This window comes from Ranitomeya imitator, chromosome 6 (genome assembly GCF_032444005.1).
Source record: "Ranitomeya imitator isolate aRanImi1 chromosome 6, aRanImi1.pri, whole genome shotgun sequence".
In the NCBI taxonomy this organism is placed as follows: Eukaryota; Metazoa; Chordata; class Amphibia; order Anura; family Dendrobatidae; genus Ranitomeya; species Ranitomeya imitator.
This window is the reverse complement of record NC_091287.1, coordinates 488652334-488668083: the sequence shown is the minus strand read 5'-3', so window position 1 is coordinate 488668083 and position 15750 is coordinate 488652334. Positions and strand designations below refer to the sequence as shown.

The window sequence follows — 15750 nt, the reverse complement described above, 5'->3', positions numbered from 1 at the left end:
AAATTTCTATGATATTACCTGCGTTTATTTGTGGAAAAAAATGGAAATTTGGCGAAAATTTAGAAAATTTCGCAATTTTCCAACTTTGAATTTTTATGCAATTAAATCACAGAGATATGTCACACAAAATACTTAATAAGTAACATTTCCCACATGTCTACTTTACATCAGCACAATTTTGGAACCAAAATTTTTTTTGTTAGGGAGTTATAAGGGTTAAAAGTTGACCAGCAATTTCTCATTTTTACAACACCATTTTTTTTTAGGGACCACATCTCATTTGAAGTCATTTTGAGGGGTCTATATGATAGAAAATACCCAAGTGTGACACCATTCTAAAAACTGCACCCCTCAAGGTGCTCAAAACCACATTCAAGAAGTTTATTAACCCTTCAGGTGTTTCACAGGAATTTTTGGAATGTTTAAATAAAAATGAACATTTAACTTTTTTTCACAAAAAAATTACTTCAGCTCCAATTTGTTTTATTTTACCAAGGGTAACAGGAGAAAATGGACCCCAATCGTCGTTGTACAATTTGTCCTGAGTACGCCGATACCCGACATGTGGGGGTAAACCACTGTTTGGGCGCATGACAGAGCTCGGAAGCAAAGGAGCGCCATTTGACTTTTCAATGCAAAATTGACTGGAATTGAGATGGGACGCCATGTTGCGTTTGGAGAGCCACTGATGTGCTTAAACATTGAAACCCCCCACAAGTGACACCATTTTGGAAAGTAGACCCCCTAAGGAATTTATCTAGAGGTGTGGTGAGCACTTTGACCCACCAAGTGCTTCACAGAAGTTTATAATGCAGAACCGTAAAAATAAAAAATCGTTTTTTTCACAAAAATTATCTTTTCGCCCCCAATTTTTTATTTTCCCAAGGGTAAGAGAATTGGACCCCAAAAGTTGTTGTACAATTTGTCCTGAGTACGCTGATACCCCATATGTGGGGGGGAACCACCGTTTGGGCACATGGGAGGGCACACACAGGAGTCAGGAGTGGCACACAAGCCCAGAGGCCAATATTTATCTCCCACTGATTGATTTAGTGGAAACTTAGATGGAATGGTCTGCAGGCGTCACATTGCGTTTGCAGTGCCCCTAATGTACATAAACAGTAGAAACCCCCCACAAGTGACACAATTTTGGAAAGTAGACCCCCTAAGGAACTCATCTAGATATGATGTGAGAGCTTTGAACCCCCAAGTGTTTCACTACAGCTTATAATGCAGAGTCGCGCAAATAAAAAATATTTTTTTTCCACAAAAATTATTTTTTAGCCCCCAGTTTTGTATTTTTCCAAGGGTAACAGGAGAAATTGGACGCTAAATATTGTTGTCCAATTTGTCCTGAGTACGCTGATACCCCATATGTTGGGGTAAACCCCTGTTTGGGCACACGGGAGAGCTCGGAAGGGAAGGAGCACTGTTTTACTTTTTCAGCGCAGAATTGGCTGGAATTGAGATCGGACGCCATGTCGCGTTTGGAGAGCCCCTGATGTGTCTAAACAGTGGAAACCCCCCAATTATAACTGAAATCCTAATCCAAAACACACCCCTAACCCTAATCCCAACCGTAACCCTAACCACACCTCTAACCCTGACACACCCCTAACCCTAATACCAACCCTATTCCCAACTGTAAATGTAATCTAAACCCTAACCCTAACTTTAGCCCCAACCCTAACTGTAGCCCTAACCCTAATGGGAGAATGGAAATAAATACATTTTTTTAAATTTTTAGTTTTTCCCAAACTAAGGGGGTGATGAAGTTTGATTTACTTTTATAGCGGGTTTTTTAGGGGATTTTTATGATTGGCAGCCGTCACACACTGAAAGACGCTTTTTATTGCAAAAAAATATTTTTTGCGTTACCACATTTTGAGAGCTATAATTTTTCCATATTTTGGTCCACAGAGTCATGTGAGGTCTTGTTTTTTGCGGGACGAGTTGATGTTTTTATTGGTAACATTTTCGGGCACGTGACATTTTTTGATCGCCTTTTATTCCGATTTTTGTGAGGCAGAATGACCAAAAACCAGCTATTCATGAATTTCTTTTGGGGGAGGCGTTTATACCATTCCGCGTTTGGTAAAATGGATAAAGAAGTTTTATTCTTCGGGTCAGTACAATTACAGCGATACCTCATTTATGTCATTTTTTTATGTTTTGGCGCTTTTATACGATAAAAACTTTTATAGAAAAAATAATTATTTTTGCATCGCTTTATTCTGAGGACTATAACTTTTTTATTTTTTTGCTGATGATGCTGTTTGGCAGCTCGTTTTTTGCGGGACAAGATGACGCTTTCAGCGGTACCATGGTTATTTACATCTGTCTTTTTGATCGCGTGTTATTCTACTTTTTGTTCGGCGGTATGATAATAAAGCGTTGTTTTTTGCCTCGTTTTTTTTTTTTCTTACGGTGTTTACTGAAGGGGTTAACTAGTGATATAGTTTTATAGGTGGGGTCGTTACGGACGCGGCGATACTAAATATCTGTACTTTTATTGTTTTTTTTTTTATTTAGATAAAGAAATGCATTTATGGGAATAATATTTTTTTTTTTTTTTCATTATTTAGGAATTTTTTTTATTTTTTTTTTACACATGTGGAAATTTTTTTTTTTTTACTTTGTCTCGGGGTGGACATCACAGATCGATGATCTGACAGTTTGCATAGCACTCTGTCAGATCACCGATCTGACTTCCAGCACTGCAGGCTTCACAGTGCCTGCTCTGAGCAGGCGCTGTGAAGCCACCTCCCTCCCTGCAGGACCCGGATGCCGCGGCCATCTTGGATCCGGGCCTGCAAGGAGAAGGAGGAGGTAAGAGACCCTCGCAGCAACGCGATCACATCGCGTTGCTGCGGGGGGGCTCAGGGAAGCACGCAGGGAGCCCCCTCCCTGCGCGATGCTTCCCTATACCGCCAGCACATCGCGATCATGTTTGATCGCGGTGTGCCGGGGGTTAATGTGCCGGGGGCGGTCCGTGACCGCTCCTGGCACATAGTGCCGGATGTCAGCTGCGATAGGCAGCTGACACCCGGCCGCGATCGGACGCGCTCCCCCCGTGAGCGTGGCCGCTCGTGCTGGACGTACTATTCCGTCCTTGGGAAGTAGGGCCCACCCCACATGGATGGAATAGTACGTCCAATGACAGAAAGGGGTTAACCACATCGATCCAACTCGGAGATTTACGTGCTTTTTAAGCAGTCACTTTAAATTTTATTAGGGCAGGAAAACGTCAGAATTCCAAAGTCTGTATTGTAGGCTGAAAAAAAGATGGGAAGTCTAGCGGCTCCTAACATTGTTCAATATTATTGGGCATCACACCTCCACACGATCGCATCGTGGTCTTCTAAACCTGTCTATACGAAAGGGACGGAGATTGAAAAGTTATGGTTAGCCCCAGCTCACCCCAACTCCCTGATCTAGAATGGGGCTTTACAATCCCCCATCAGTGGACCAATTAGGTCCAATTATGCTCACCAGAAATATAAGGAGGGTCTGCTCTAAAAAATTCAATCTGGCATCAACGAACTCCGCTCTCACTTCCTTCCTTTTCCATCCGAATTTCCCTGAAAGTTTAACCCACTCAATGACGGGTATGGACTCAATCTGGTTTCTTTAACTTCACTGCCATAATCAATTATAAAACGTGAATTTTACATTCCTATGATGATGAGCTGAAAACAAAGTTATCTCTCCATTCTCTTACATTATTACAATACATTAACCCCTTCATGACCGGGGGATTTTTCGTTTTTCCGTGTTCGTTTTTCGCTCCCCTCCTTCCCAGAGCCATAACTTTTTTATTTTTCTGTCAATTTGGCCATGTGAGGGCTTATTTTTTGCGGGACGAGTTGTACTTTTGAACGACATCATTGGTTTTAGCATGTCGTGTACTAGAAAATGGGAAAAAAATTCCAAGTGCGGTGAAATTGCAAAAAAAGTGCAATCCCACATTGGTTTTTTGTTTGGCTTTTTTTGCTAGGTTCACTAAATGCTAAAAATGACCTGCCATTATGATTCTCCAGGTCAGTACGAGTTCATAGACACCTAACATGACTAGGTTATTTTTTATCTAAGTGGTGAAAAAAAATTCCAAACTTTGCTAAAAAAAAAAAAAAAAAATTGCACCATTTTCCGATACTCGTAGCGTCTCCATTTTTCATGATCTGGGGTCGGTTGAGGGCTTATTTTTTGCGTGCCGAGATGACATTTTTAATGATAGCATTTCGGTGCAGATACGTTCTTTTGATCGCCCGTTATTGCATTTTAATGCAATGTCGCGGCGACCAAAAAAACGTAATTCTGGCGTTTCGAATTTTTTTCCCGTTACGCTGTTTAGCGATCAGGTTAATACTTTTTTTTAATTGATAGATCGGGCGATTTTGAGCGCGGCGATACAAAATATGCGTAGATTTGATATTTTTTTTATTGATTTATTTTGATTGGGGCGAAGGGGGGGGTGATTTAAACTTTTTATGTTTTTTTTATTTTTTTCACATTTTTTTAAACTTTTTTTTTAACTTTTGCCATGCTTCAATAGCCTCCATGGGAGGCTAGAAGCAGGCACAACTCGATCGGCTCTGCTACATAGCAGCGATCTGCTGATCGCTGCTATGTAGCAGAAATGGAGGTGTGCTGTGAGCGCCGACCACAGGGTGGCGCTCACAGCCACCGATCATCAGTAACCATAGAGGTCTCAAGGACCTCTATGGTTACAATATACAAGCATTGCCGACCCCCGATCATGTGACGGGGGTCGGCAATGACGTCATTTCCGGCCGCCCGGCTGGAAGCGGTAGTTAAATGCCGCTGTCTGCGTTTGACAGCGGCATTTAACTAGTTAATAGGTGCGGGCAGATCGCGATTCTGCCCGCGCCTATTACGGGCACATGTCAGCTGTTCAAAACAGCTGACATGTCCCGGCTTTGATGCGGGCTCACCGCGGAGCCCTGCATCAAAGCAGGGGAGCCGGCATCGGACGGTATAGTACGTCCGATGTCGGTAAGGGGTTAAGATCAGGCACTTTGCCTCATCATTATTCCACGGTCTACAGACCTCCATTCCTACCGCTCCTCGAGAGACTGTGCAAGAATAGTTCAACAACAAAAGGTTTAATATCTTTTATTTACAATATTCTACAGGCTCCAGACACAGGTTCACTAACTAGACACTCTCTAAACACTGATCGTGGTAGAATGGAGAAATATTTGGACCAAGTCTGCATCTTGTATTTCATACAAAGAAAATCAGTACAAAATCCTTCATCTCTGGTATCAAACAACTGAATTTTTACATAAAATGAATCCATCTATTCCTCACTTTGGCTGGCGGTGCCACCTGACTAGAGGTTCTATATTTCACATTTTTTGGGACTGCCACTGATTAAACAGTTTTGGGTGAAAGTCCAACTCCTCACTAAGCAAGTTTTCAGAGTAGAATTCCCTCTAGATACTCTGCTCTTTCTATTAAATATTTTCCCTGAGTCCATATCTAAGAGATCCATTAGATTGCTTTTTACATATGTTAACAGCAGCTCGCTGTTTGATTGCCTACATCTGGAAGCAAACCTCTCCACCTTCCCAACTAGATTTATATTCTCACATCAAGGATATCAGGAATCTTGAGTACCCGGCAGCCCTTAATTACAATACTGTAGAGAGATTTAACCTTGTTTGGTCTCATTGGAATTCCTTTTGGGCCATGTTAAATACCGTATATACTCGTGTATAAGCCGAGATTTTCAGCACAATGTTTTGTGCTGAAAACACCCCCCTCGGCTTATACACGAGTCATTGTTCAGAACGATGGCAGGGGAGGGGGAGCGGCATAGCAGCAGCAGGAGCCGGCGGCTGTGGTATAGTGACAGCTGCAGCCGCCAGCTAACAGAAGACCTCATACTCACCCCCCGTCGCTGCATCTCCGTTGTCCCGGCACTGGCAGCTCTCCTCTCATGTGCTTAGCGGTCACGTGGTACCGCTCATTAAGGTAATGAATATGGACATGTCTCCACTCCCATAGACGTGGAGAGCATATTCATTACCTTAATGAGCGGTACCACGTAACCGCAGAGGAGAGCCGCCGGCTCCTGGACAACAGAGATGAAGGGATGGAGATGCAGGCGCGAGAAGGGTGAGTATGACATTAAGGGGGGGGGGAATGTGAGCCATGCATACAACCATGGGAAGGGGGGAGCCGAGCCAAACGGACCGGGGGAGCTGAGCAGTGCGGCATCGGGGGAGCCACACATATCAGGACAGGACAGGGGGAGCCACATACCAGGACAGGACGAGGGGAGCCACATACCAGGACAGGACCGGGGAGCCACGAATAGCAGAACAGGACAGGGGGAGCCACGCATAGCAGGACAGGGATGAGGGGGACAATGCATACCAGGCTTATACTCGAGGCAATAAGCTTACCCAGTTTTCCGTGGCAAAAGTAGGTGCCTCGGTTTATACTCGGGTCGACTTATACTTGAGTATATACGGTATATGACCTCTATGAGATGGATATAACTAGGTCACAACATTCCATATCATATCCCCCCTTTTCCTTTTGTCTGAGTGTTGGTTTGTTCATTAGCTTTTACTCTTTATATACTTCAAAAATTTTTACCGAATGTTAAAGTATTATTATAGAATAAGATTGGTTGACATCCTATAATTGACAGTGACAAATTTAAAATGGCTATTTTTTTTCTGTTGCTGTAAAAATTAAAAAAAAAATTAAATAAAAATTACAATTTTGAAAACAAAGAAAATACTGAGGTGTGAATAAAGCCTTACGCCCAGAGGCTATAGGAGTGGCGCTGTCCTGAAAAATCAATATTGAGACAACCTTTTAGGCTCTCGGGACTGAACCAACATATTCCAAGTAGGCAAATGTGTCAACAGTCATTTCATAAGTGGCCACTCCATGTCAGTAATAAGAATGTCACTGACCTTCAACCACTGAGCTGTCCTGACTCATGATCAGGTCTGTAGACTCTTCCATCTGCACAGGTTCTTCCTCTGCTGGTGGACAGTCTTCTGCCGCAGGCTCCGTTGTTTCTTCCTCATCTAACTCTACGGCAGCTACAGCTTCAGTTTGCTCGTCTTCTGGTGGAAAATCAATCGATGATGGTTCATTCTCTGTCAATGGAACCAGTTTTGTCTGATCTGGAATAGTTTCGATATCGTCTATGATTTGGTCACTGACTTCTGATGATGCTGAAAGTAAATATGTGCTTTAGTGTACATTTATATGGTTTGTCAATGGACCCAATAATTACAATGAACCAAGTCAGCTGGATAGTTCACCTAAGCTCTTTTATGCCTCATTACTCTTATCTACTGAATTTCCCATAGCTGAGAGACATGAAATGATGGGATATCATCTGTTCAGTTTGCATCATTTTGCTATGAGTGAATTTCTGTAACAGATATCAAAACAGAATTGAAATACAAAGGGCAAATCTAGGCTATTTCCACAAGAAAATCTGCATATGTTTTTATGGCTTCAGATAATGGAGTGGTGAAGCCGCTTTAGAAAAATGTTGGCGGCTTTGCCATCATTCTTGCAGCACCTCCTCCGCCGACGTCTTTCACTCTATACTGCTAAGAATGGAAAGCAGGTGGCTTCCGAACAGAAGCCACCTAAAGAATGAGCAGGTCACTTCTTTTAACCACTTTATGGTTTCAGAACCCTGAAGCAGTTAAAACAAGTGGCATAAGACGGAATATGTGCACAGCGGTGTCATTTTGACATTGCTGTGCAGATCGTTCATTTTATGGGGCGCTTTTCTAACTCTTTTTGTTGTATGCACACACCCTATGTAACAATTCTGACTTCCTCCTCTCCTTATGGGGCTTGCCATGATGCATTGGAAAAGCAGAAGGTCGAAGTCCAGGATTTTAGTTTTGTGAATAAGACAAGCCCTTCCTGATCAATATATTCAAGGAAAAAACACCCCTGCTCCAAGTACCATGAGCAATGAACTGAGGAACAAAGTAGGATAAAGAGCAGAAAATTGCACCTTGGCCCTCATTATACAATTTTCCGACTGTTTCCCCCCACCCCTCTTGCTCCAAAACAAGACACCCATGTGCACAGTGGCTCAACTGGAAGCCTCTGCCAATTAACAAATACTAGGCAACACAAAAACCCTCCCTTATACCGATACAGCATCACAGTTTACTATGGGTGGGCTTACCCCACCCGAGTATGTTTACAAAGGCAGATCACACTTCCATTGTGCACAGAACAATCAGTAATAGATCTTTCCTTGCGCATAAGTTGCCGATGTTCTCAGCAGCACAGATCCTGTTTGTGCAGAACAATGTGCTGCCGAGAACAAAGATTAAAAATGATTTCACCAGACGAACGAGGGTTTTTCTTGTTCGCTGATTGATCAGCAACCTACGCTGACTTATTATTGGGAAACTAGCATTCCTAGGAAGCGCTCATTCTTGATAATTGCGTAGTGTAAATGATGTACCTTTTGAGTGGAGCAACCCGGGAGTTAAAAAATTTCCCTATCACAACACACTAAAGGGTTGTGGGTCGCCTGTATAAAAATACCGTCAGAACATTCTAAATTGGATAGGGGTCTGCCATTTAGGACGCTTATGCATAAACTAAAGCAGAAAGTTGCTCTATTTTGAAGACCCTAGAAGTTCATTTATTAAATGTGCAACCTGTTGATTTCACTGAACTGTGCATCACTTTCACGTGGTTGTGCATTGAATATTTGGTTGCTCAGATTACAGTTGATCCAGACGAGAGTAGTGTAATACCTTTCCATAGATACTTTTTTGGCCCTTTTCAATGCTTCCCTGCTGTGAAATTCTTATTTTTGCTCAAATGCAAATTAGCTTAGCAAGTGCACTGCTGGGCGCATGAGTATCAGTGCACTCTTATTCCTCGGCTCCTCTTCTCCCCGCCAGCGTCACAGAGGGAACAGAGGTGATGCAAAGCCTATGTCTCCACTGTCAATAATGAGCACAGGCGGCAAAGGGAAAAAGAAGCAAGGGCCGAGGACTGAGAATTCATTGATACTGATTTGCCCACCAGAGCCCTTGGAAAAGTTTTACACTACCATAATCTGCAGGACCTCTGCTTGCCTAGGGCAAATTACTGACAGACAGCCTTCAAACAACACAGGAGAGCAGGCTCAATAAGGTTGTACATTGTATTACCGCTATCATGGGCAAAAAGAAAAACTGCAACATAGACACCTCCTAGGGCTCATCAAACAAGCATTTTCCATGCATTTTGGCAACAATTTTCCCAAAATACTGTAAAATTGCTGAATTTTAAAAAAATCACAGCAACAAAAAATCAGATCCACATGAAAATTGTTTTCTTAAGCTACAATTCCTCTTATTGCAAAATTGAGTGGATTTTTTTCCTGCGTATTTGTGGAAAATCTGCATTTTATAGTGCATGTGATTTTAAGAAAGCCGATGCACATACCACAAAAAATATCCCCAGCAACAGCAGCGAGTTCAAGATCCGAAGTGCGTCAATTCATGCTTATACAGGTGTGAATTCCACTCCTTGCAAAATTGCAAAGAAAATGCATTTTATGGGAACGTAGCCAAATATAAGGCTCATTCAGACATCCGATTCTTGCGCACGAGTGCTATGCATGGCTTTCACGGACAGCACTCGTAACTGTGATAGTCTAAGGGGCCATTCATGTATCAGTGATTTTTTTATTACGCAGTTTGCCAAAAATTGTGTAGACATGTCAGTTTTTGATCTGCAGTTCTGATCAAAATCAGCCATGTAAGTCCGAGTCCATGAAATAAAATTGTACAACACTCGGATGGCACCTGACTACAGTAGGATTTTCCGATTTTTTTTTTTTTTCTCCACGTACAAGGAAAACTGGAGACACTAAGACCACACTCCAATCAAAGTGTGATCCAAAAAAATGTGTCCAGTTTTCTCGTACATGGAATAATCGGATGTCAGAATGAGGCCTAAAAGAGTAATTGAAGCACATTATTAAATAGATCTTCCTCAAAATCCACGTAACATCAGCTATTTGTGACAGGGTCCCTTTAAAAGCAGCTGGTCAGTTTTTAGAAGATGTTCACACAATACAATGGTCATGCTTTTATTGCGATTTTTGGAAATCGTGGCAAAAAAATGCAACGCGAAGGCGTGGTGTGAACACATTCTAAATGTTCAATATGCAGAGCACATCATTAATTTCACTACACACTGCAACACTACAGAATTGGATGTGATCAAATGATGGCAGATACAAGTACCTGAGGGCACTAACTGAAAATGTAAAAAGCATTAAAAAATTATAAAAATGTATAAAAAAAACCATGAAATGTTAAAGTTTAAATTATGTTCTATCTCCATATCGTATGCAGTTTACATAGGAAGAGGTGCTGCCAACAACGCAGGTTTAATGTCCCACGTTATCTATGAAATCAGCAGACACACAAGGTTTTGCTCAATCATCGGCTGACCGGAGGCATGATGTGAACATGGACCAATGGAGAACGAAATGAGTATATGGATTGCTTTCTAAAAATGACTTGATGTTCATGTTCAGGCTTTTCATCGCCAAAAGGTTAAAAGAAGTGAGCTGCCCATTCTCCAGATGTTTTTTTTTTTGCTTTGATATGGATGCTCAGTTTTTTCACATGGAAAGAGTCTGTGTGGGAATAATCACATTGTGCAATTTTCTCTTAAGAATCTCTGACTATATTTGCCCATTCATGTGCATGGCTGTGCAAAAAAAAAATCTCTCATAAGGAACCTCCATTTGCACCTGATTTTTACAGATACATTGCCATTGATAGTCTAGGAGACGGTAATTGATCTTGTACAATTTAATGTGTTGGTCCATAAAAATGGCTGACAATATGGATGGAAATCTGACAATTTTTTACATGCTTGTTTGACCCAGGCCTTACTACTGAAACCACTTTTGGGAGAAGTTGATATCATCCTTAAAATCACAATATTAAGTATAACTACAATTGGTGATCTCATTTCCACACTGCCAATAACGAATCTGACTTCCCGAGTTAAACATTTACAACAATTCTGTGGGAAATAAAATTCCTGGCTAAACAAGTCTGGTCTGTGCACAGAAGTGATGTCATGTCAGCCTTGGACAGATCTCTAAACATTTACAAAAGTTCTATTGAATCAGATTAACCAAATCCCCCCAAGTATCAGGGCGACTAGGTTATGGGTAAGATGAAAGTGATAGACAGCATGGCTTCTGATGACGTTGTGCCAGATCACACATTCGGTGCACCCATGGGTCTCTACATTCTGAAGGAGTCGCCTTCTCCAGGTCTGACCCACTTCCATGTCCATCGTTAATATGGCCAACCTCTGTAAAAGCTCTGTCCACTACTCGGACAACTCCATTTTAAACATTTTATTTGACACTGGGGAATAAAGTAACAGAGACTCCCCTCCTGTTCCAACAATGTTGGGGCAAATCTGTTATTTTTAGTTTTCACAGGGTAAAAGAACATTTAACCCCATAGTGACCACCAATACGTCTTTTTACTGACCTGAGTTATAAGAGACTAGAATCCCCTGATGGGTGACAATCAAGCCGCTGTCGGCTGTACACTATAGCTGACAACTTACTACATTAGCCAGTGTTGGTACCAAAAATAATCATTTACCCCTTAAATGCTGCTGTCAATAATGACTAGAGCATCTAGATGGTTAATACCTTGTGGGGGCTCCCTCTTTAACCATATCGGCACCCTGAGACCTTGATTTTTTGGTCCTGATGTTTGCCATGGCAATTCTGGGCCAATTAACAGCCTTAGAGTCTGCCGGCTATAACCGCCTGGTCAGGAATGTAACATAGTAACATAGTAAGGCCGAAAAAAGACATTTGTCCATCCAGTTCAGCCTATATTCCATCATAATAAATCCCCAGATCTACGTCCTTCTACAGAACCTAATTGTATGATACAATATTGTTCTGCTCCAGGAAGACATCCAGGCCTCTCTTGAACCCCTCGACTGAGTTCGCCATCACCACCTCCTCAGGCAAGCAATTCCAGATTCTCACTGCCCTAACAGTAAAGAATCCTCTTCTATGTTGGTGGAAAAACCTTCTCTCCTCCAGACGCAAAGAATGCCCCCTTGTGCCCGTCACCTTCCTTGGTATAAACAGATCCTCAGCGAGATATTTGTATTGTCCCCTTATATACTTATACATGGTTATTAGATCGCCCCTCAGTCGTCTTTTTTCTAGACTAAATAATCCTAATTTCGCTAATCTATCTGGGTATTGTAGTTCTCCCATCCCCTTTATTAATTTTGTTGCCCTCCTTTGTACTCTCTCTAGTTCCATTATATCCTTCCTGAGCACCGGTGACCAAAACTGGACACAGTACTCCATGTGCGGTCTAACTAGGGATTTGTACAGAGGCAGTATAATGCTCTCATCATGTGTATCCAGACCTCTTTTAATGCACCCCATGATCCTGTTTGCCTTGGCAGCTGCTGCCTGGCACTGGCTGCTCCAGGTAAGTTTATCATTAACTAGGATCCCCAAGTCCTTCTCCCTGTCAGATTTACCCAGTGGTTTCCCATTCAGTGTGTAATGGTGATATTGATTCCTTCTTCCCATGTGTATAACCTTACATTTATCATTGTTAAACCTCATCTGCCACCTTTCAGCCCAAGTTTCCAACTTATCCAGATCCATCTGTAGCAGAATACTATCTTCTCTTGTATTAACTGCTTTACATAGTTTTGTATCATCTGCAAATATCGATATTTTACTGTGTAAACCTTCTACCAGATCATTAATGAATATGTTGAAGAGAACAGGTCCCAATACTGACCCCTGCGGTACCCCACTGGTCACAGCGACCCAGTTAGAGACTATACCATTTATAACCACCCTCTGCTTTCTATCACTAAGCCAGTTACTAACCCATTTACACACATTTTCCCCCAGACCAAGCATTCTCATTTTGTGTACCAACCTCTTGTGCGGCACGGTATCAAACGCTTTGGAAAAATCGAGATATACCACGTCCAATGACTCACCGTGGTCCAGCCTATAGCTTACCTCTTCATAAAAACTGATTAGATTGGTTTGACAGGAGCGATTTCTCATAAACCCATGCTGATATGGAGTTAAACAGTTATTCTCATTGAGATAATCCAGAATAACATCCCTCAGAAACCCTTCAAATATTTTACCAACAATAGAGGTTAGACTTACTGGCCTATAATTTCCAGGTTCACTTTTAGAGCCCTTTTTGAATATTGGCACCACATTTGCTATGCGCCAATCCTGCGGAACAGACCCTGTCGCTATAGAGTCCCTAAAAATAAGAAATAATGGTTTATCTATTACATTACTTAGTTCTCTTAGTACTCGTGGGTGTATGCCATCCGGACCCGGAGATTTATCTATTTTAATCTTATTTAGCCGGTTTCGCACCTCTTCTTGGGTTAGATTGGTGACCTTTAATATAGGGTTTTCATTGTTTCTTGGGATTTCACCTAGCATTTCATTTTCCACCGTGAATACCGTGGAGAAGAAGGTGTTTAATATGTTAGCTTTTTCCTCGTCATCTACAACCATTCTTTCCTCACTATTTTTTAAGGGGCCTACATTTTCAGTTTTTATTCTTTTACTATTGATATAGTTGAAGAACAGTTTGGGATTAGTTTTACTCTCCTTAGCAATGTGCTTCTCTGTTTCCTTTTTGGCAGCTTTAATTAGTTTTTTAGATGAAGTATTTTTCTCCCTATAGTTTTTTAGAGCTTCAATGGTGCCATCCTGCTTTAGTAGTGCAAATGCTTTCTTTTTACTGTTAATTGCCTGTCTTACTTCTTTGTTTAGCCACATTGGGTTTTTCCTATTTCTAGTCCTTTTATTCCCACAAGGTATAAACCGCTTACACTGCCTATTTAGGATGTTCTTAAACATTTCCCATTTATTATCTGTATTCTCATTTCTGAGGATATTGTCCCAGTCTACCAGATTAAGGGCATCTCTAAGCTGGTCAAACTTTGCCTTCCTAAAGTTCAGTGTTTTTGTGACTCCCTGACAAGTCCCCCTAGTGAAAGACAGGTGAAACTGTACAATATTGTGGTCGCTATTTCCTAGATGCCCGACCACCTGCAGATTTGTTATTCTGTCAGGTCTATTAGATAGTATTAGGTCTAAAAGTGCTGCTCCTCTGGTTGGATTCTGCACCAATTGTGAAAGATAATTTTTCTTGGTTATTAGCAGAAACCTGTTGCCTTTATGGGTTTCACAGGTTTCTGTTTCCCAGTTAATATCCGGGTAGTTAAAGTCCCCCATAACCAGGACCTCATTATGGGTTGCAGCTTCATCTATCTGCTTTAGAAGTAGACTTTCCATGGTTTCTGTTATATTTGGGGGTTTGTAACAGACCCCAATGAGAATTTTGTTACCATTTTTCCCTCCATGAATTTCGACCCATATGGACTCGACATCCTCATTTCCTTCGCTAATATCCTCCCTTAAAGTGGACTTTAGACAAGACTTTACATAGAGACAAACCCCTCCTCCTCTCCGATTTTTACGATCCTTTCTAAACAGACTGTAACCCTGTAAGTTAACTGCCCAGTCATAGCTTTCATCTAACCATGTCTCGGTTATTCCCACTATGTCAAAGTTACCTGTAGATATTTCTGCTTCTAGTTCTTCCATCTTGTTTGTCAGGCTTCTGGCGTTTGCGAGCATGCAGTTTAGAGGATTTTGTTTTGTTCCAATCTCCTCACTGTGGATTGTTTTAGAAATGTTCTTACCTCCCTTCTGAGTATGTTTTCCTGGATCTTCTTTGTTCAAGTCTAATGTTTTTCTTCCCGTCCCCTCTTCTTCTAGTTTAATGCCCTCCTGATGAGTGTAGCGAGTCTTCTGGCGAATGTGTGTTTCCCAGGTTTGTTGAGGTGTAGTCCGTCTCTGGCGAGGAGTCCATCGTACAAGTAATTCACACCGTGGTCCAGGAATCCGAATCCTTGTTGTCTGCACCATCGTCTTAGCCAGTTGTTTGCATCAAGGATCCTGTTCCATCTCCTGGTGCCATGCCCATCTACTGGAAGGATAGAAGAAAAAACTACCTGTGCATCCAGTTCCTTTACTTTCTTCCCCAACTCTTCAAAGTCTTTGCAGATTGTCGGTAGGTCCTTCCTTGCCGTGTCATTGGTGCCAACATGTATCAGAAGAAATGGGTGGACGTCCTTGGAGCTAAAGAGCTTTGGTATCCTATCGGTCACATCCTTGATCATCGCACCTGGAAGGCAGCATACTTCTCTTGCAGTTATGTCCGGTCTGCAGATGGCTGCTTCTGTGCCTCTCAGTAGTGAGTCTCCCACCACCACCACTCTTCGTTGCTTCTTGGCTGTACTTTTTGCTGTCACTTGTTGCTGTGTGCCCTTTTCTTTTTTGCTTGCTAGTATTGCTTCATCCTTAGGTGTGCCATCTTCATCCTCTACAAAGATTTGATATCGGTTCTTTAGTTGTGTGGTTGGTGATTTCTCCATGGTCTTCTTGCTTCTTTTGGTCACATGCTTCCACTCATCTGCTTTTGGAGGTTCTCTGACACTTTTTTCACCTTCTGTGACCAGTAGAGATGCTTCTGTTCTGTCTAGAAAGTCTTCATTCTCTTTGATGAGTTTCAAAGTTGCTATTCTTTCTTCCAGACCCCGCACCTTTTCTTCTAAAAGGGCCACTAGTCTACACTTCTGACAGGTGAAATTTGATTC

The 15750-nt window shown here is 41.9% G+C and overlaps 1 protein-coding gene across 1 annotated transcript in view; it reads right to left on the bottom strand.

Moving 5' to 3' along the window:
• The window catches only part of ERICH5 (glutamate rich 5), a 95292-nt gene that overhangs the window by 7490 nt on the left and 72052 nt on the right, over window positions 1-15750 (bottom strand). The window contains exon 2 of the mRNA XM_069731632.1: window positions 6957-7223. Coding sequence (XP_069587733.1) covers window positions 6957-7223 — 267 coding nt within the window. The remainder of the gene's footprint in view (window positions 1-6956; window positions 7224-15750) is intronic.